The sequence below is a fragment of the Cnephaeus nilssonii genome (assembly GCF_951640355.1).
Source record: "Cnephaeus nilssonii genome assembly, chromosome: 19".
In the NCBI taxonomy this organism is placed as follows: Eukaryota; Metazoa; Chordata; class Mammalia; order Chiroptera; family Vespertilionidae; genus Cnephaeus; species Cnephaeus nilssonii.
In genome coordinates this window covers 50250060-50272253 of record NC_137090.1, presented here as the reverse complement: position 1 = coordinate 50272253, position 22194 = coordinate 50250060, and the positions used below count along the sequence as shown (strand labels likewise).

General features: G+C 49.3%; 1 protein-coding gene across 1 annotated transcript; it reads left to right on the top strand.

The window, feature by feature from the left end:
* On the top strand, positions 1-21561 carry GID4 (GID complex subunit 4 homolog). Its single transcript, XM_079797289.1, is given in 9 exon segments — positions 1-275; positions 278-308; positions 311-372; positions 374-595; positions 6851-6910; positions 11522-11629; positions 14332-14433; positions 16020-16150; positions 18693-21561. Coding segments are annotated over 9 exon segments (921 nt in total). The 5' UTR covers positions 1-134; the 3' UTR covers positions 18757-21561.
* The last annotated feature ends 633 nt before the right edge of the window (positions 21562-22194 follow it).

Below are 22194 nucleotides of genomic sequence, written 5' to 3'. Positions count from 1 at the left end.
TCTTTGCTCACCAATGGGTGGAAGCACCGCCTCAGTCTGCTCCCGCCCCCCAGGCGCTACCGGGCCAATCGGAAGGGCTGGTGTGTTTGTGTGTGTGTGAGTGTGTGAGTGTGTGTAAGAGTGTGAGTGTGTGTATGTGTGTGTGTGTACGGGCGCGCGCAGAGGCGCGCGCGCAAGTGAGGAAGGGGACTCAACTCAAGACCGGCGGGCCCCGCTCGCAGGTCCCGGAGTCCCGGTGGCGGTCGGAGCGGTTGGTCCGCAGGCCGCGGGCGGGTGGTGCGCGGCTCCCGCCCCAAGCCAGCGCGTGCGCGCCCGGCCCCTCCCTCCCCGCCGCCCTCCTCGGCTCCCGCGCGGCGGCGGCGGTTCCTCTCCCCCTCCCCCAGCCCTGGCTCCGGGGGACCCCGCGATGCCGGTCCGCACTGAGTGTCCCCCACCGGCCGGTGCCTCGGTCGCCTCCGCGGCCTCGCTCATCCCTCCGCCGCCCATCAACACGCAGCAGCCCGGCGTGGCCACCAGCCTGCTCTACAGCGGCTCCAAGTTCCGCGGCCACCAGAAGAGCAAGGGGAACTCGTACGACGTAGAGGTGGTGCTGCAGGTGAGCGCCGGCCGGCGGGCGGGCCCGAGGGCCTCCTCGCGGCGCTCACAGGCCGAGCCTGCCCGGCTTCTCGCCTCGAGCCCGCAGCCGGGACCAGGCCCTCGCCGCCGGGCCTCCTGCAGCGGCGCCTCACCCGGACTTGCCCAGCCGGTGCCTCACACTGTCCCGGCCCGACCTGCCCCCACACCGGAGCCTGCGCGAGCGGCTCCTGGCAGACCCGACCTCTCCCCGACCGGCAGCCCGCGACCAGCCCTGCTGGGACCCGGAAGCCCCCGCGCTGGGCACCCTCACACGCGGGCCCCTCCCTCCGTGACCTGTCACCCGCGATCAGCCCTCCCTGCAGCCCCTCAGACCCCGAAGCACTCTCCTTGGGTTTCTCCTGACGGGACCCTCCCCGAGCAGGGCCTGAGCCAGCTTTTGCCCCGCCCTGAGACGTGCCCCCTGGCCCTCCTTTCCTCATCCCGGGGATCCTGAGGCCGGGGCCCCCTCCTGCCTGCCCCCTTGTTGGTCAGCCTCCTCAGACCCGGGAGCCCCGTCCCGCCACTACCCCGCAGCCTGAGAGCCCCAACACAACTGGTTCCTGGCCTTGGGCCCCCACCCCCAGGACAGACACATGCTGGGTGCTGCCGGGGAGCTTCTCGCCGCCTGCCCGTCCGCACTGCCCAGTCTCCCTCTGGCCTCCCCGCAGGCCTCTGGCCCCGCTTCTCTGCTCCCCTGTTCTCTGGCCTCTCCACCCAGACCTCCCCACCTCCTGCCTGTCTCCCTCTCTCCCGCTCCAGGGGACCCTCTGTGGGTTCTTAACTTATCTACACAGCCAAGGCTTCCTCCAATCTCCTCTCCCCCATTTTTTAAATTAAAACTTTATTGTTGAAAGTATTACATACTCCCCTTTTCCCCCCATTGACCCCCTCCTAGCCTGCCCCGCCCCCCCCATTTGACCTGGATTTGTGAGTACCTGCCGTCAGCCCCTGAGAGCTCTGAAACTACAGCTGCACCTGCCTGGCCTTTCCTACACCTCACCCCTCACCAAATGGTAGTACACTTGACGTTTTTGCCCAGCCCAAGGAGATCAGCTGTGGGTAACACTCCTTTCCTCTTCCCTGGAAAAATGTTCCTCCGCGGTGGCTGCTGTTGCTTGCCTCAGAACCATTTCCCCCTCACTCTGCCCCTCTGTCCTTAGCCTGACACCCCACCTCTTAGGCTGTTTCCAAAAGCCCCTCCCAACATACCTCCGTGGAAGTCCTTACTGAAGCTTTGAGGTCCTAGTGCTCCTCACTGCTGCCATGTGTGAGGACAGAATGTAGAATGTCTTCGCCATACACTTGCCCTTTGCCCTTCTACATTTTAAATCTTAAACAGTCTCTCTTCTGAGCAAATAGGTCTCCCACCCAAAAGACAGTGGGAGTACATTTTCTGCTAACTGTAAGCATCCATCAGCCTCTTTCCTTACTGTTTTGTGGGAATCATTTCCCCCTTTTTTGGATTGGGAAAGCTGCCTCTTCATGTTAATTGTATCTTTGAGCCATAAACTTAAAGTTCTGTTATGAGCCATGATATTTATTGTAATCTCAGTCTTCATAATTATGTACCTCCTGGTGATTGAAATGTAAGAATTTAGTATGAAGGTTTTTTGCAACTAATCATAAAATTCTGAAAGTGCGATCCCTGGTGTGGGTCATTTTTGGAATGATCTTGAATTTGTGTCCATTGTTTAATATAATGGTTTCTGATGTGATAGGGACCAATTGGCAGGGTAGCTAAGTGTCAAAGAGAAGTCGCTCTGGTTACTGCGGCAACACCTCTGCTGTCATTGGTGTGTGGTTTCTGGAATTCTGTCAGGTGCCAGTTTCCTTGTGAACCAGTGGAAGTGGCGATGGAGTTGGTACATGACTGATGGGTCTTAGGAGGCCCAGAGCAGAAATCTGGCCAGTGCCGGGAGCTCCTGAGTAGGATGTGTGATGGTGGGGTGGCCATGCCCAGGGATGCTGACCTCTGTCTGGATTGGTGACTTGCTTGTCCATTATTGAGAGTCAGTGGCATGTGAATTGCCCCATCATCTGTTCTTAGAGCCGGGGCTAGCTTCTTAGAATACTGCTGCCTTTTATAATGCATCCTCATTCCTGCTTGCTTGCTTTTTCACAGCACCTTTATTTTTATTTATTTATTTTGTTAATTCTCGCCCGAGGATATTTTTCTATTGATTTTTAGAGTGGAAGGGAGGGGAAGAGACACACAGAGAGAAACATCTATGTGAGAGAGACACATCGATTGGTTGCCTCCTGCATGCACCCCTGACCTGGGCCAGGGATCCAGCCTGCAGCCTAGGTATGTGCCCCTGATCGGAATCAAACCAGAGACCCTTCAGTCCAAGAGCTGACACTCTTATCTACTGAGCAGACGGGCTAGGGCACAACAGCTTTATTTAGATACTAGAGGCCCGGTGCATGAAATTTCATGCACTGGCCGGGGGAGGGGAGGTGTCCCTCAGCCTGGCCTGTGTCCTCTCACAGTCCGGGACCACTCGGGGGATGTCCAACTGCCAGCTTAGGCCCTCTCGCAGTCCGGGACCCCTTGCTCCTTACCGCCTGCCTGCAGTAAGAAGCCGAGCTCACGGCTGGCAAGCACAGCGGCAGTGGCGGGAGCCTCTCCCACCTCCAAGGCAGCACTAAGGAGCAGCGAGCCAGGCTTCTGGCTGAGCAGCACTCACCCTGTGGGAACGCACTGACCACCAGAGGGCAGCTCCTGTGTTGAGCGTCTGCCCCCTGGTAGTCAAGTGTGCATCATAGTGACCGGTTGTTCCTCTATTTACATATTATATTATATACATATTATATTATATATTTACATATTATATTATATAATCCTATCTAATAAAAGAATAATATGCAAATTGACCGTCACTCCAACACACAAGATGGCTGCCCCATGTGGTCAAAGATGGCTACCCCCATGTGGACACAAGATGGCTGCCACAAGATGGCCAGCAGGGGAGGACAGTTGGGAGGGACCAGGCCTGCAAGGGAGGGCAGTTGGGGGCAATCAAGCCTGCAGGGGAGGGCAGTTAGTGGTGACCAGGCCTGCAGGGGAGGGCAGTTAGGGGCAAACTGCAGGGGAGGGCAGTTAGGGCAGTGTTAGGCTGGCAGGGGAGTGGTTAGGGGTGATCAGGCTGGCAGGCATAAGTGGTTAGGGGCAATCAGGACAGCAGTCAGGCGAGCAGTTGGGAGCCAGCAGTCCTGGATTGTAAGAGGGATGTCCGATTCATCACTCGAAGGGTCCCAGATTGGAGAGGTTACAGGCTGGGTTAAGGGACACACACACCACACACCCCGTGCACGAATTTCGTGCACCGGGCCTCTAGTATAATATATAATTATATATATTTGATTTTATCATATAGGATAATTGGCTTAGCATAAGAGTCACCCACTTGAGGTATACAATTTAATAGTTTTTAGTATATTCACAGAAGTTGTATACCATCATTGCAATCTAATTTTCATCACCTTGAAAAGGAACCCCAAACCCCTTCCAACTCTAGGCAACCACTAATTTTTTTCTAAGATTTGCTTATTCTGGACATTTCATGTAAATGGAATTGTACAATATGTGACCTTTTGAGTCTAGCTTTTCCACTGAGCGTGCTTTCAGGATTTACCCATATCCTAGCATGTGTCTGCCTCATTCCTTTTCATTGTTGCATACTACATTGCATGGGCATACAACATTGTACTTATCCATTGATCATTTGAGGGACATTGGGTTGTTTCCACTTTTTGGCTGTTACGAATGCTGCTGCTGTGAGCATGCAAGTACAGGTTTTGTGTGGACATATGTTTTTATTTCTCTTGGATTGATACTCAGGAGTGGGATTGCTGGGTCACATGGTAACTCTGTTTAGCATTTTGGGAAACTGCCAGACTGCTTCCCAGTGACGGCACCATTCTACATTCCCACCCGCAGTGTATGGGGGTCGCAGTTGCTCCGCATCCTCACCAGCACTTGCTGTTGCCCATCTTTTTTATTGTAACCAACCTAGAGGGTGTGAGGTGGTATCATTGTGGTTTTGAGTTGCGTTCCCCTGACGACTGATGATGTTGCACAGCTCTGCCTGTGCTCTTTGGCGTGCTTTCTCTTTTTGAGACTCCAGTTTAAAGAGTTCCTCAAACTTTGTGAGATTCTGACTGGGGTGATTGTTGTTGTTGTTGTTTATCTCTTCTGCCATCTAAGAAGCCAAGCGTAAAGTGAGGGCCAGGGTCAGTGTGAGAGGAATATTAAAAAGAGCAGGTGTCGGGTACAACTGTGCTGTGAGACCTTCTTGCTAAACATTTTCCTTACTCTTCTCACTGAGACGCTGGCCTGTCCTTTGGTTAAAGCTCTCTACACTGGGTGCATTTGAGTTCACCAACCGTCACCGCGACCAGTTTGGGCAAAATGGGAGAGACACATGGTTGAATGGAAGGCAAATTAAAATTCTGATTCTGTGATAATCCATGCAAAATGTTAGCCAATTTGTGGTTTATGTTTTAATCTCATTAGCAAGTATCTTTGCCACCTGATACCCTTCCAGCAGCTGTGAAACCCCAAACTTTATTGAATTCAGTGAGAATTGCATACATGAAATTTAAGACCTCAGGTTAGAGTTGTGTGTTTTTTTAATAAAAGTTCTTTGCAGAACCACATTAGTGCGGATCAGCTGCTTCAGATAACATCCAGGGCCAGGGTCAGCAGATGGGATATTTAAAATGCTTTGGCAGTTTTCACATGGAATACTTTTGTCACCAGCACCAAACTGGGAGCACTTTAGCTTCACTGAAGCCCATTTGCTTTGGTGCTGACCTCATCTGGCTGAGTGAGTTCATTACAGTTTTTGAGGATCTCCTTAGTATTTGATTTACTGTGTAATTGGAAGTAGTTGAGTCCCCAAATCTGATAAATTCCACAAAATTTTTCTAGTGTCTTAAAATGAGAATTCATTTCGTATTAAAATATCAGTGTGCTACCGCACCATTGTACTTTATTTTGCTTTAATTCTAGGGTTTTACTTTGTAAATTAATCCAATTGTCATAAAATCTGAAAAATCTGCCTATTCAGGGTGACTCTGTAGATTGAGGTAAAATGCACTAGTTAGTATGCATCCAGCTGCAGGTAACCATCTCAAAGTAGCTTCGAGAAAAGGGGGGCCATTACCTCACATTACAAGAAACTGAGAGGTGGCTTGGTTCCCGATTGGCTCCTCCAGGGGCTCATTTCTTTCCATCTTTCTGGGCTGCCACCCTTGGCATCTCCCAGCCTGTTTCTCCTCATGGTATCTAGATAACTGCATGCAGATACTGCCACCACAAGGGGGAGAAAAAGAGCCTCTCCAACAGCCAGAATATCTCTCAGCTGCACCCAGGAGACATGCACACATCCAACTGGCCAGAACTGAGTCACTCACCCCTAAACCGACAACTCACAGGGGCTGGGGCACGTGTTTGCCTTGGATCCATCAGGGTTTAGCAGGTCTTGCAGGGCCAGGGTTGGTGCCAGTACAGGATCTGGGTCCTGCCAGTGTAGAAAAGTAGGAAATTGGTTGTTGGGTGGCTGCTAAACCTCAAAATCTACACCTGTTACTCCTATTTATTTTAGGCTCTTCTCTTCTTCAAGAAATACAAGCATCTGTACATGAAGAGAGCAGAGCAGGCATACACGGTGTATTCTGATTTGGGGTCAGCACTTGGGTTTATAACAAATTTATACCACATCAGTCTTTGAAAGATACCTTCCCTGAATATTCTGCCCATTTCATAAATAATGCAAGATGTGCTTAGTGTAAATACAGGGAAGGAGGGGACTTGTTAGACCAGTGACTGAGCAGCATGGAGGCAAAAATAGGCCAAAAAAAGCATTAGAAAGCAGATGAAGCCCAGGTTAGGAAGGACACCATATGTACAGGTAGAAAGGGAGGCCTACTGGCCAGGGACGCACAAAATCTGTAGTCAGAAGGGAGACTGGTACAGAGATGAGGCTGGAGCAAGCTTGCTAGTCCAGAAGGGGACTTTGGTCTGATGATAATCAGCTGAATGGAGCTGAGCTTCATCTGCACCAGCACGTGGCCAGAGAAGACTCACAGCTGACCCTGGCTGCACTGGGTGGGCACTGGCCTGCAGGCCTCCCTCCCTCCTTCGTCTCAAGGAGGACCATGGAAAGTGACTGCCGCTTGTCTCCTGGTGGTTCCTCCATTTGTAACGAGGCTGTGTGTCCTTTCTTTCCAGCATGTGGACACGGGGAACTCTTACCTTTGTGGGTACCTGAAGATTAAAGGCCTTACTGAGGTAAGCACTCATTTACACGGGCTAGGAAGGGGGCTGCGCTCGGCAGCCTCAGAGTGTGAAGGGCAGGCAGTTTCCTCGCCGAGGCTTGATTAAGGTGCCCTGTTTCTGAGTGTTGTTACACTCTAGGGAGCATAAAGCATGCCGTTTTCGTGTCCTGTTGGAAAGTATACAGATTCGCAAATCTTTAAAGTTTATAAATAAGTCACAATGTGGCTAATACTGTTTTCATTTTAATCGTTTTTGAGAAAGTAAGATATAGTAAGAATATAGCTATCACCCTCATAAGTTTAACAATTTCTGAAATAAGCATCAATCCTTTGAGAGTTCTTTGAAGTTCTTTCAACCCCTTAGTTCACTGGAATAATGGAAAGTGATCGTTCATTTCCCAACAGAAATTAGCTTCTATATAAATGTAGACTGTTGTATTTTCTTTGAACCAACTTTGTAAACCTCGAAACTGCTGGAAATATAGAAAGCAAGAAAGAGCATCTTTTCTTTTCCCACTAGTAAGTAAACAGGAAGAGGAAGGAGGTAACTGAACTGGCCACCTCACTCCACAGTGAGGGCCTGGGCTGGCCTGGCTGCGTGCTGTGGACCTGCCCAGCTCTCACTGTCCCGATGCCAGCGGGGTTTGGAAATGCTGTGGACAGGAGCTGGGTGACATTCTTGTAGTGTCCCTTATGATTCCATGACGTTTAATTTCCCTTCAGTTTATTCATGTATAAAATAAGAATTAAAAATACCTGCTCTGCCTAGTCAAGGAGCTTGTTCCAGTGAGGAGGAAGCGATGTAACATAAGTGGTAGATTATAATGGAATACAGTGTGAAATACTAACAATTGTTTGTCTCCTTGATTCCATCTGAGTCTCCTCTTCTGTATTAGAAATTTGGTTGAGCCCTAGCTGATTTGGCTCAGTGGATAGAATGTCAGCCTGTGGACTGAAGGGTCCGGGATCAATTCTGATCAGGAGCACCTACCTGGGTTTCGGGCTCGATCCCCAATGGGAGGCATGCGGGAGGCAGCCGATCAATGATTCTCTCTCATCATTGATGTTTCTATCTCTCTCTCTCCCTCTCCCTTCCTCTCTGAAATCAATAAATATATATATATATATATATTTAAAAAAAAAAAAAAGAAAGAAATTTGGTTGAGCCCTGGTTGGTGTGAGTGTCGGCCCTCCCATCAAAGGGTCATGGGTTCGAACCTGTGTTACAAGTTCAATCTCCCGCCCTGGTCGGGTGTGTGCAGGAGGCAACTGATCTCTCTTTCTCTCTCTATCTCTTCCTCTTCCTTCCCCTCCCTCTCGTCCACTCTCTAAAAATCAATGGAAAAAATATCTTCTGATGGGGATTAAAAAACAAACAAAAAAGAAGTGTGGTTGAGAATTTCCTGTGAAGTTTGTTATTGAGATGAAAAGGTAATCTCTTCATCTCCTTTGGAAACGTTTCCAGTCAAGCAGGGATAGGAATGATAGGAAAATGAAGGATGTTAACCTTTGAATCTGTGGTAGCAGAAAACATAGTAAACAGAGTATGTTCCACTCATAGACAGCCAAATTAATTGAGTGCAGAACATAAACATTTAACTTCAGAAGGAAACCAGGAACATTTGTAATGTAGAATATTTACTTCTGCTTCTAAAAATCAGTCATTTTAGTGCTAGAAAGCCGCACACAAATGCTAAGTAGCATTAACAATCCCCAAACAATGTATAGAAATGCAATGAACTTTCCGGCAGGAACAATAACCCTAGTGAAGGGGGCACCTCTGAGGTGTGAGCACTCAACGAGGAGGCTGCTGGCGTGGCCTCCCTTGGGGCCAGTCCAGGGCAACCTGGCTTTGTGGCTGGGACTCGGAGATCACCCTGCTGGGCGGTCCTCCCCGCCTGCCCCTGGAGCGCCTGCCCCGGGCGTGGTGGACTCAGAGATGGTGCCAGGGTGGCATTCAGTCAGAGGTTTCTAAGTCACGCTCCATTTCAGGATTCTTTGAATTCACCTTTTTTAAAAACATTTTTAGTAACTTTCCTGAGATATAGTTTACATACCATACACTTTACCCATTTGAAATGTACTATTCACTGGCTCTTACTATAGGCATGGTGTTGTGCAATGTCTTAATGACTTTAAAATTATAAATGTAATACATGGTCACTGTAGAAGGGTGACCATTCCTTAGAATGGTTTTATACCTGTATTATGAAATGCAGTTATCCATTTTTGTTTGCTTTTCCATTTATAGTTGTGAATAGAACTATTTACTGTAAATGGCTTGGTTTTTAGTTAGAGTCCTCCTTGTATTTACAATATGGAACTGTTAAGTTGGCGGTAATTGCCTCTTTGCTAGCTCACGTTCACAAACAAGCACAGCTTTAAAGGTTGTGTGCCTCTGGAAATGAGACCCCAGAATTGTGAAGAATGGGTGTCAAATAACATTCTCTCCGCCACTCTGACTCAGCAGTAGGGAGAGGGATCGTCCCTGGGGAGGCAGCTGGCAGGCAGCTGGCAGCTGGCACAGGCCAGGACGCGCCACCCTGGGGGAGTCACTCAGACACTTCGCTCATTCACTAGACAGGTTGGAAGGCTAGGAAGCTCCCCCTGAGGTGGTGCTAACCTCACTGGGAAAAGGGGGAGAGGTCGCCCTGACTCCCCTCGTAGAGACCGTGTGTGACAGTGCTGGTCCGTGCACTTAGCAATGAGGCACATGCAGGTTCTGGAGTTTCCCTTTGACTTACTGGCTAGTTGAATGTTGATTCCCCAGAAGGCAGGTCTACATGGAAAGCCAGACCTATCAGCAGACTGTTTGGTGAGCCTGGAGTCAGTGAGCGGGGTCGGGTGTAGAGCTTACTTGTCTGGCCACCACCCACCCACCACAAGAAGCAGGCTCCTGCTGGAGGGTGGGGTGGTGCTGGCTCTGCCACCCTGGCTGTTCTCTGACATTCCCACTCTCCTTCTGCTGACATCGTTCTTTGGCTCTGTGGACTGCCACCAGCTGGGCCGTATTCAGGTGCCTGCGTTTCCTGTTCTTGCACTAAGAGATATTTTTGGTAACTTCTGTACATATTCTCATCCACTGTGTATTTTATTCACTTCTATGAGTTTGGGGGACCTTATAGTCCTGGTATACAGCATAAAGGATTTTAGGGAGAAGTCAGTGCAGAATCATTCGTTAGGAAAATGTGATTTGAACCATATGAATATTTTTTGCATTAAGTAGGACCACTTTATCATTTTTTTCTGTCTCTTTTAAGGAAGTTTAAAAAATATATTAAAGTTTGAAACTCAGAAAATTACAGTATGAGTATGTAAAACACAGTTTATTCTTTTTTTAAAAATATGTTTTAATGATTTTTAGAGGGAGAGAAAGAGAAAAACATTGATGTGAGAGAGAAACATTAATCGGCTGCCTCCTGTACATACTGTGACCGGGGATCAAATCCACAACCCAGGTATGTGCCCTGACTAGGAATCAACCAAGGACCTTTCAGTGCATGGGACAATGATCAACCAACTGAGCCACCCAGCTGGGGTTCAGAGTTTATTCTTATATTATTATTTATTATATAGCTTAATTTAAAATCTCGAGTCAGATGCTTACTTTTTCTCCTTAGTATTCTTTCCTAAAACTGATTAGTGTAATTTAGGTTATACCTTTAAAATGAGGTTTCCATTTATTCCATTTTATTTCTTCACTCGTTTATATAAATATCTGCATGGAGAACCCAGTAGCATGGTTGGGTAAGGGAGTTGTGGTTTGGGGATGTTAAATTTCTGCTTTTTGGAAGTTCACTGCTGAGAACACAAGGCGGCGATGCCGTCTCCCGGTCACCACTGGGTCTGTGGGCAGCATCCCTCAGGAAGGTCCTGCGCTGCATGGCAAGTCGAGCTGGGAGAAGAGGCAAAGCCATCAGAACAGATTTACTTTAAATCTGTATGGGTGTTTGATGCAGAACCAGAGGGTCCCACATGGGGTCTGAAGAAGAAAGCAGGACCTCTGGCCCCAGAAGGGGGCTGTGAACTGGTTCGCAGACGCTCCATCACCACCAGGCTCCCGAGAAACAGTGGCCGGCAGGCTGGGCGGAGGCATGGGTGGGTGGGTTTTTAACAAATGCAGAGAAATATATTTTAAAAAATTCACCCCTAGAAAATTGAAGAATTGGCATAAAAGGGACAAAACACTGAGCCAGTGTGAGAACCAGTGGGCGAGGCCTCAGCTGGAGGGAGCAGCTGTGAAGGCTGTAATTTTGGAGGCTCTGGGTGTTTTCCTTGGAAAGTGCAATCTACTTCGTTCCCATCTTCCTTGTCTGCTGGAGATTCAGAGCTCACCTGTAAGAAGCGTCCAGACTCCTTTTTGAGCAATCAGCACCGAAGTGAAGTCACAGAAGGGCTCTCTGCTCTGGCAAAGCCCAAAGCCCAGGGCTCCCCGTCTCAGCCCCTCCATTCCAGTGTCCACAGCATCGGCAGACCGCTGGCCGAACTCTGCTTATTGTTGGTTAGCGGTGGGATCATTCTTTTGAAAGTATGGGGAAGAAGTGAAACTGAGGTTAATTTTCCTTTGTAAAGGTTAAAACTCCTGTTTGACATCTTGTTTTTGATGTTTGGATTTTGACCATAGGAGTATCCAACCCTTACGACCTTCTTTGAAGGAGAAATAATCAGCCAAAAACACCCTTTCTTAACTCGAAAGTGGGATGCGGATGAAGATGTTGATCGGAAACATTGGGTGAGTAAGTCTCTGATTGCCCTGGGCCACCAAGAAGAACCCAGGAACGGGGTCTCAGGGTCTTACCACGTCTCCCTGTCCTTTCCGTTTGTCCATCTCCTGTCCACGGTTCCTTTCTCACTGCCGTCCTTGGGGGAAATCCTGTGAAGTGTAGTGATGGCCTCTGACTCCGGGGAGGAGGTGGAGATGCAGTTCCTGGACAGCTGCCCCTCCCCTTGGCCACACCACAGGAGGCTCTTCTCACCCAGCTCCTGGCAGGCAGGCACAGTCTCCGCCCTGCAGGTGCTGCTGGAGAATCTCCCACCTCCCCAGCTGTCAGCTGTGGGCATGCTCTCTTTTTCTTTTTTTTAATATATTTTTATTGATTTCAGAGAGGAAGAGAGAGAGAGAGAGAGAGAGAGAGAGAGAGAGAGAGAGAGAAACATCAATGATGAGAGAGAATCATGGATCGGCTGCCTCCTGCACGACCCCTGCTGGGGATCGAGCCTGCATCACAGGCATGTGCCTTTGACCGGAATCAAAACCGGGACCCTTCAGTCCACAGGCTGACGCTCTATCCCAGGGGTCCTCAAACCTTTTAAACAGGGGGCCAGTTCACTGTCCCTCAGACCGTTGGAGGGCCGGACTATAGTTTAAAAAAAAAACTATGAACAAATTCCTATGCACACTGCCAAGTCAGCTGCTAAGCAGGACAGGCAGCGGTGGCAAAAACACCCGGCGGGCCGGATAAATGTCCTCGGCGGGCCACATGTGGCCCGCGGGCCGTAGTTTGAGGACCCCTGCTCTATCCTCTGAGCCAAACCGGGTGGGCAGCATCTCTATTCAGCAGCAGTGAGCAGTGTAGAATTCCTGTCCTCCAGTCTTTCCTTCCGTTGTCACACACATCCGTTTCTCAGCCTGTTGTCACAGCCTTTTGGCTTAGTTGACCATGGCAACGATGAATTTTGGGTTAACACTGAGCAAGTCCGTTGTATTCACCCTCTAAGCCAGGCGTCCTCAAACTACGGCCTGCGGGCCACATGCGGGTGTTTTTGCCGTTTTGTTTTTTTACTTCAAAATAAGATATGTGCAGTGTGCATAGGAATTTGTTCATAGTTTTTTTTTAAACTATAGTCCAGCCCTCCAACGGTCTGAGGGACAGTGAACTGGCCCCCTGTTTAAAAAGTTTGAGGACCCCTGCATCTAAGCCAACCAGAAATGACTTCTTGTGTTGGTAAGGAAGATTCTAAGACTCTCTCCTGAATCTGGCCCAGCAGGCCTTGCAGAAGACTCCTACTGCAGACCCTCGTCTGAGTTAGATAGTCATTTGTTTCTCTATAATATGAGAAAATGAACAAGATTTGAGTATCCAAAAGGTTGGGGCCAGTGGTGCCCGTGTCACAAAGCAGTGTTGGAGGGCTCTTTGGCACCACCTGGTCCCCGCCCAGTGCTGCTCTTTCTGTACGGCGTGCCCTTCCTCTCCTGGCAGCCCAGTGAACAGTTCTTCCTTGTCGTGAAGCACAGCTTGTCTCCATTCAGCTTCGTTTTCCATCTCAGATTGATTCTGCTAAAAGCAAGGTCTTTGGGGCCCAAGGAAGCCTTGGTTTTAGGCTGGATTGGTTGCACATTAAGCACCTGGAAAGCAGCTCTTATTCCCCATTGCCTTCCCATTAGGACCCTGGAAAGCCTCTGGGACCCCAGCCTCTGTTAGGCTAGCTTGAAACATTTTGAGTGAAAGAGGGACGAAGAAGGCCACCCTGGCACTGGCGTGCGAGGCATGGGAAGATGCTGGGGGGCCTGCGGACTGCAGCCCACAGCGTTTTCCATGGCTTTCCCAGCCCACGAGAACGCTCAGGTCCCGCAGAGCACTCCCGGAGGCCTGTATTGTGCCTTTGTTTGTCAGGGATTTACAGTGTCTGATAAAGCTCACCCCTCTTATCCCTTTTCCATTGTGAGCTGGAATCAGAAACATTGTATTGCACCCTCAGATTCTCCTGAGCGGTATTTTAAGTTTGTATTACAATGGGACTACAGAGTCACGGTTCCATATACTTTATCTGTGTAACAAACTCTGTGACTTAATATCTCTATATCCTCATTTTTTAAGATGTTCTCTTGTAGAATCTATACATTCTTGTTTTAAAAATATTTGAAAAAACGGAAAAGCAAAAGGAAAAGAATTGTCTATAATGACAATACCTAAAACTAAAACAGGTATGAACCTTTTCCTGAATCCCATTTGAATATCTATACTTTTTTTTTTTACAAAACTGAGTTCATAAGATTCAGTTTTGTAACCTATTTTAGTCTCCTTTTTAAAACTTAACCATACACTGCCCTTTCCAGTCTCACGCACGCGCCGGCCCGCCCTCTCCTGGTTGCCTGCCCGCCTCAGGCTTGCAGGGATCCTTCCACTGCTTCCGGCTTTGTCTGCAGTGAGAGTTCTGGGAGCGGGCTCCTGGGTTGTGTGTGTTTCCATCCTGCCGCTTCCTCAGGCCGAGGTCCCTGAGCGGGCCGGGCCGGTGTCCGTCCGAGGCCGGGCCTGATCAGCGGGCAATCAAACACTCCCCTCCCAGGGCTCTGCCGCCGCTGCCACTGCCACTGCCACTGCCACTGCCACTGCCTGCTGTGGGCCCTCGAGAAGGTGATCGCACCGGGCACGAGGGCAGCCCTGACACCAGCCTCCTCTTAACCTAGTCTCTTCCTCTCTTGTTTGCTTTCAGGGCAAGTTTCTGGCTTTTTATCAGTATGCAAAATCATTTAATTCAGATGACTTTGATTATGAAGAGCTGAAGAATGGGGATTATGTCTTCATGCGGTGGAAGGTAAGCCCCTGCAGGTGGCTCTCAGCGGTGCAGCTCCTGTGGGGACCCCTATCTGCTCCCGTGTCCAGTGCTTGTTACAGTTTTGTCTTCTTGGCCGGGTCTCTACACACTCATGAGTGGCAGGCACAGCCGAGGCACACCAGTTCACTGTTGACACCACACGGCTTCGCTCTGGTCAAGCTGTGCAGCACAGCAGTGAATTCACCCCGACCCCGGTGTTCGTGTTCTCTCCCTCCTTTCTCCCCACAGGAATCCCTGGGGCTCTCCAAGTTGAATCAGCCCTAGTGTTCTGTGGGTTCAGGGGAGAGCCTAATGTTCTTTAAACTTAGTCATCTTCCATCCCCTCTCAGCCATGGGCTGGCCCGCCATGTCAGTGACTGCTTCGTCACCATGGCCTGCGCAGGGCTCACCCAGCGCCGTTCAGCTCCGCTGGTTCCCTCCGGCTCAGGAAATGAGTAACCACGAATGGAATTCAGGTTTTCCACTCACCAGCCCGAGAACTCTGCCAGGGGGACTCCGTGGATTGGCTTTGGGCAGAGAAGTCACATGTGCTCCCTGCTTTGGTAGCGTGGTAGCTGCTGTGTTAGGGCCATAGGACAGCAAAATCATGGAGCGAGTTTGTAAGTCACTTTGTGAGCATACACCTCCCTCCAAGCCCTACTCCCCAGTCTAAAGGAAATAGCTGTTTTACCATGAAGTTTTGCTGGCTTTCACATGCACAGAACATGGAGAGTAGTCATTCCTGGCCTTTACTTCGTGCAGTTAGTAGTTTTGGGGGGTGGAGGTCATTACCCTTCCGAGAGAGTTGCCGTGGACTGAGTCCTGCACTCGTGAGCTTGCCATCTACTGGAGATACGCCATCTACATAACACATTAAAAGAAGTACCTTGTAAGGTTCTAATTTTAAAGTTAGTTTTTAAAACTGCAATTTCAGAGGTTGAGGAAAGATCAAAAAAGCAATGGTTGTGCTTTCTGCAAAGAATTTCTCAGGGTGAATTTCCCAGTGGCTTTTAGACCTCCCCGGGAGAATAGGTAACAGGATGCAGCCTTTCCACTCTTGGCTCCAACCAGAGATAAAAGCTTGCCTTTTGTAAGTGCCTGACCAAGAGCAGGAACGTTCTGGTTGCTTTTGATGAGGTGTAGAGATTTTGAAAGGGGTATTACAAGGGCTACTGATGACTGAGCTGCCCTCAGAGTGATCCACAGGCCAACAGAAGTGACCCACTGTTCTAGAGGCGATCAGGAACTAGTGACAGTTCCTGAAGTGGAGCACAAACTTACTCTGCAGGTCGTCCTGCCTGTGGACTCTGAAAGGTAGGTAGGCAGATAGGTATTGATTCATTTATGAGACGTGTGGACCATGGCACCTCCTCTTGGTGCTGATCCTCGTGAGCTCCAGACACAGCTTTCTGTATTAGTAAGTGGGATGCTCGAATGGCCTACGAATGCTGTTCACAAGGCGGGAGAAAATGCACCTCTGGGCTAGCCCATGTGATGGTGGAGCCTTAGAGCCGTCTGATGGTTAACAAGGAGGCTCTGGAGCTGCGAGGAGGATGCTGTTACTGACCTTCCCCATCTGTGTGCAGGAACAGTTCCTGGTCCCAGACCACACAATCAAAGACATCAGCGGTGCTTCCTTTGCCGGGTTCTACTACATCTGCTTCCAGAAGTCGGCAGCCTCCATAGAGGGCTACTATTACCATAGGAGCTCAGAATGGTAAGGAGGCCCCGAGGCCCCCCGGCTCTCACTGGGCTCACCAAATCCCAAAGGAATCCTGTGCTGGTCTCTGCGGGGATGCCACACTCTGTTTGGATGCTGGGGGCCTCCTTAGATGGTCCCAGCTGCTCACACTGGCACTCATCGCCATCCACAGAGCACGAGGTGAAAGCACTCACTGCTGAGTGCGTGCAGGCACTGCTGTGTGTTTAGCAATGTTTATCTCAGTCTTGGGTTTGTACTTATTCCTCCCAAATTTAATCAGCAACTGAAGTGTCAGATCCAGCTGCAGACTGAATTTTGCTGTCAGCTTTTTTAATTTTGTTGGTCACATTCCTGGTCACAGGACTTTGCAGGTCCCTGTGCACTTGATTTTAGCCTGGTGACCAAGGGGCCTGTGGGAGTTGACAGTCCTTCCCTGTGTTTGGCTCGAGGTAAATGACCCAATGCCACCGCAAAGTGCTCATTTTTGACACCTTTTTGAGGACTCTCCTGCCACCTTGCTGCTTTTTAAGCATCTTATTATACAGGAAGGGTGAGCCATTTCACAAAATACCTGATTTCTTCTCTGAGTATCAAACAACCTTATTTCCTTTCAGAGTTTTTACACTTTGGTGACTTGTGAGTGACTCTACCCTGGGTTGACTCAAATATCTTGTTCAGTGCCCTTGGGCTCAGAGTAGTCCCAGCTCCTATGAGAGCCACAATTATTAGGATTTTAATAAATTGTTTCCAAAAGTTTTCATTATTCTTTTTCAAATAATATCTTTATTGAGATATAAATCATAAAGCATACAATGTAGTAAGTGGCCTTTAGTATATTAACAGATTTGTGCAACCATCACCACCATCAATTTTAGAACATTTTTATCACCACAGGAAGAAACCCTGTGCTCCCTCAGCTATCACTCCAGCTCCCCATCCCATCCCAGCCCTGGGCAACCACTGACCTGCTTTCTATATCTACAGATTTGCCCATTCTCGTGTATTTTATGGAAGTGGAATCAGACACTATGTGGCCTTTGTGCCTGGCTTCTTTTATATATATATATATATATATATATATATATATATATATATATATATATATGTATATATATATATATATATATATATATATATATATATATATATTATTGCTTTTTTACTGAGAGGAAGGGAGAGGGAGAGAGAGTCAGAAACACCGATGAGAGAGAGACATCAATCAGCTGCCTCCTGCACACACCCCCTACTGGGGATGTGCCCACAACCAAGGTACATGCCCTTGACCGGAATCGAACCTGGGACCCTTGAGTCCGCAGGCCGATGCTCTATCCACTGAGCCAAACCGGCCAGGGCACGCCTGGCTTCTTTCACTTAGCGTAATGGCCTGAAGGTTCAGCCACTTTGTAGCATGTATTAGTACTTCATATTTATTGCTGAGTGGTTTTTCATTGTAAGGATATAGACCACATTTGTGTGTCTATTCATCCCTTTATAGACACTTAAGCTGCTTTCACCTTTTGGCCATGTGACTAATTCTGCTTGAACAAGGGTATACAAGTATCTTTTTGACTTCTTGCTTTCAATTCCTTTGGGCACACACCTAGGAGGAGAGTTGCTGAGTCATTTGGTAATTCTATTTTTAACTTTCTGAGGAGCCACCAAAAAGCAGCTAGCCATTTTCCACAGCAGCTACACCATTTCGCATTTGCCATCAGCAATGCTTGAGAGTCACAATTTTTCTACTTTCTCCATATCCTCCAGCAATACTTGTTATGATGGCTTATGATTATAGTACCCTCTGGTGGCCAAGACATAATCCTTTCTTGATGATTTTTTGGGTAAGAAATAATTGGCTTCTTGCTGTCCTCCTCCTCTCTCCTGTGTGAAACAAGTCAGGGGAGAGCTGGCACCACACCAGCACTCGAACTGCCTCGAGGGTCACCACCCCTGTGTGGGTGGTCCTGGCCTCTGTTTCTCCTTCACCTGCTGGACTCCAGGAGCACCTGCCCACAGGGAAACATAAATGCCACCATGAGCTCTCTGATGCTCTCAGTGTCCAACAGCCATGTCTGGGGAGCGAGAGAATGAAAGTACACGGTGACGTTTCTTTCCCGTGCTCTCTTGGGGTTCCGGGGCATGGGGTGTGCCTGTGTTCCCAGAAGCTCTGAGGACACCATAGCCTGGCCTTCCAGAAGGAGCTGAGGTGCTGGACGTCCATGAGAGGCAGGATGAGCGGTAGGGAGAGAGGCAGGATGAGCGGTAGGGAGAGAGCCAGGACTCCCGTCTGTTTTCTCTCAAAGCTACGCAGCCTCTCCTTTTATAAGACCCACTAGCATTGCTTCATGACTAGAGCAGGAGGCCTACACGGCTTATTTTATGCGCAACTCAGGAGGAACAGTAACGAAATAGAAGTAATCACACGTGGCTCACCTGACGTCTGAGGTGGATGTGCATTCCATGCAAGTGTGGGGCGTGCTGGGTGCTCGGTTGGGTGCTCACACATCCCTGTTCAGTGGTCAGGATGCTGAGACTGCTGCCTCCGTTTGTCTCCCTGCAGGTATCAGTCGCTCAACCTAACGCACGTTCCTGAACACAGCGCACCCATCTATGAATTCCGGTGACAGTGGTTCAGAACAGCAACCAAATAAAACTGAACTTGGCAAAAAAGAACTTTGCCAAGAAAATTGTGTGCTTGCTGGAACCAGGAGAACATGTGCCCGTTTCTTCATGGGCGATACGTCAGACAGCATGGATGTCAGCCCACGGGGCAGGCCGGCCGCAGGCAGGGGGTTGGCTCCATTCTCCTCCCTCTCTGTGGCAGTTTGCTCTTAACCTGTTCTTAAGCTACCTTATATGCACTTTCCTTCCTGCACAGCTAACTTCTGTGTCACTGAAATGCCCATCTTTCTCTCCATCCCTGCCTCCAGCCGAATAGAAGGTCAGCCCGGTCACCCTCAGCCTTGGTGCTCAGTGGTCCTCACCAAGACCCCGCCCTCAGTGGCTCATTCTGGGTGCTCAAGAGCCCAGCACGAGGTGCTGCCTGAGCTCCGAGCATGGAGGGGGCAAGCTGCAGCGGCATCCGCCAGAGAAACGTACCTGAGTCCCCTGGCGCTGCCCAGCCGCGTGAGGGCTGCACCAAGCTGGTCGTGGCTGGCAGGCACTCTGGGCCTGCATCAGGGGTCACTCAGTGTAAGGCTTCCAGGTCCGTGGCAGGAACAGAGGCCAGTCCTGCTTACTCAGCACATTTGCTCCAAACTTTTGAACTTGAGGGCAATACTAAACTTTTTTAAAAAGTTTTTTTTATTGCAAAATTATTTTTATGATCCCTTTAACAAGGACCTTATGGTAAAGGCACAATTATTCAGAATTACATTTTATTGTTTTCACATTGAAAACAGCAAATGTTGACTTAGTAATTTTTATACCTATATCTATATGTAAATGTATATTTAATCAACCAGCAGTTTGAAACTGGTTGTCCTGGTACAAAAGTTTTGCAGCATTGCGTCAAGTATAATGCTAAATGTGAGGACTGTTTGGGGGGCCAGTTTAGCATTTGTAGCTCCTCCTTTTGCTACTCGGAACAGCAGTGCTTCATGGTGATCTCTCTCATCCACAGAAGGGCCTCATTCTCCTAACAGCGACTGAAATGTTGGGACGGGGAGGGGCAGGGACATGAACATGCTCAAGTAACTCGAGGCTCACGTGCCAAAGTAAGTGTGTGTGTGAGTGTGTGTGTGTGTGTGTGTGTGTGTGTGTGTGTGTGTGTTGTTTTTGTTTCATGTTTTAAAAGCTCAGTAGGTTGGCATCAGTTGCGGCCACAGTTGTGGGCAGGGATTGGGGGGATAGGCACCTTCTAGTGGTTTACAAGACTCAGAGTGCAAGAGCGCAGGCCCCCACTGCACACCGTGGGAGGAGCAGAGCACGCTGCCAGGCGCGCAGCCCGGGCCGAGAGGACTCAGGGCCCACGTGAATGCTGGGAGTCTTACTCAAGAGCAACTTTCCTTTTCATGACATATGGACTACTAGTTACTGAGAGTGCATGTCAGGGGAAGCCTTCGGGGAGACGTGTGTGGGCAGCAGCGGCCTGGGGTGCCTGGGATTACAGTCCTAGGCTTTGTGCAGAGGCGTGACCAACCCATCCGGTCAGGCTAGGGCTATGGAGCCCTAAAAAGTTGCCTCAGTGACTTCAGTGGAGAAATGAATTGTGTCCATTCTCAGAGATGAATTAGAAATGTTTTCTTGATTTTAAAACTCCGGCAACAAATACGTGGGTCTGGGTCAAACCCAGCTGATGGACAGTGAAGAGGCCTCAGTTTAGCTGGCCAGCATCCCTGAGTGTGAAGGAGGGACGGGCGCCTTCCCACGTCACCTCCGCTCTCCCCACAGCATGCTCCGAAGCATCACCTGCGTTTTGCAAGCTCCTTGAAGGATACAGGCCTCACGCAGGGAACTGGGAGGTGAGGCCACCCTGCATTTGTCAGGGCCTCCGCGTGGCTCTGAGAGGTCCGTGGGTTGGTGGGTGGGTTGCATAGCCAGGGAAGGACATTTGCAAACATCGATGGTGCTCAGCTAGCCAGATGGGTTCTATGTAGGATTTCTTTCTTCCTTTTTTAGCCACGTAATGAAGTGCACCAGTTGTATTGGGGAAAATGAAGAAGTGATACCTTTCTTAGATCTTTCGGACACACCTGTGATGAAGATTTGTCCACATAACACCTGCCCATTGAGGACAAGGAAAGGATTGTTTTCTGCCTCCCCTCAGTAACCCCTGTGCCGTCCACATGGACTCCTTTTCTCTTGCTCATTCCTGAAGGCACTTTGGGGCTCATCTCCATCTGCAGGTACTCTTTCTGGAGCCTTCTCTGTGGTTTCGTGCCTCTGGTATGATGTGCAATATTTTTGTTGACACTTGTATTCGTCATTCGGGAGTGAGTGCAGATTTCCTACATCTTCCTCTGCCCCAAGCAAGCCTGCCGAGAGGCGTTCATTGCACTGCTCAGAAAGCTTCCCTCCGGTGGTCCCGGCCTGTTGCTCTGTTGTGTGGAATTATCCTCCCACCCACCCTCCCACCCTCCCCAGCTCCTCGGCGGCAGCCCAGAAGTACCCTGCACTGCGGCCGGAGCAGATGTCCGTCGGGCCGGGCGCGGTTCTGTTGGTAGTGTGGAATTACAAACTCCAGGGGCTTCCAATGTCATCTGCTTTCAGAAACAGGGAATGTCTAGTCTCTTTAAGGCCTTGAATTGATTTTTTCCTCATAAAATAGTCTGATAAGCTAATTTTTAAAAAGAAATGCCATTAAGTATGTTGCATTGTGGTTTAAAATAACTAATGAGTTCTGAAAAAGAAAAAATAATATTTCATTTTGAGTTATATGTTTTTAAAAATTAGATGTGAATGGGTGCAAAGTACGAATATTTTGTCTTTTTAGGGAGGGTGTGTGGAAAAGGTTTGAGGGTTTGGGATGGGAGAAGTATTTTGCAGAGCTATCAATGTCCAAATAATTTTTTTTAAATAATAAAGGTATTTAAGCAGTGAGTCTGTCTTATTTCTAAATCAAAACCGTTTTGTTAAAGACACCAGTCCTCTTTCTGGGCCTGTGTCTCTGGAGGTTTCTGGGCCAGCGAAGACCGCAGACTGAGGGCTGCAAGGGCTGAGGCCGCCTGGGGCTCTGGCGCAGTGCCTGCTTCCTCGTGCGGGGCCAGGCGCTCAGCATTCTCTCGCAGCTCCGTCTTGTTAATTTCTGTGCTTTCTTGCATGTGTGCAGGATTTATACTTCTATTTAACACAGAGAAGAGGCAAACGGAGCTATTGGTTCACCAGCTGCTCCGCAGCCTGGCATGCACTGTGGATGGGGGCAGGCTGGGGCCACCTCCCCTCAAGCCTGCCCCTCTGAGGGAATGCCCAGAGCACCTGGGCTCCCGAAAGGCCGCTCCTGAAGCCAGGTGTGGGTGGCAAGTTCTGGCCCTTGACCTCTCCGCAGCCTGTTCCACTTGACTGACTGACAGACCATGCTGATGAATGTGGACCCCTTGGGCCTCCTTGCTCGAGTGCTGGGT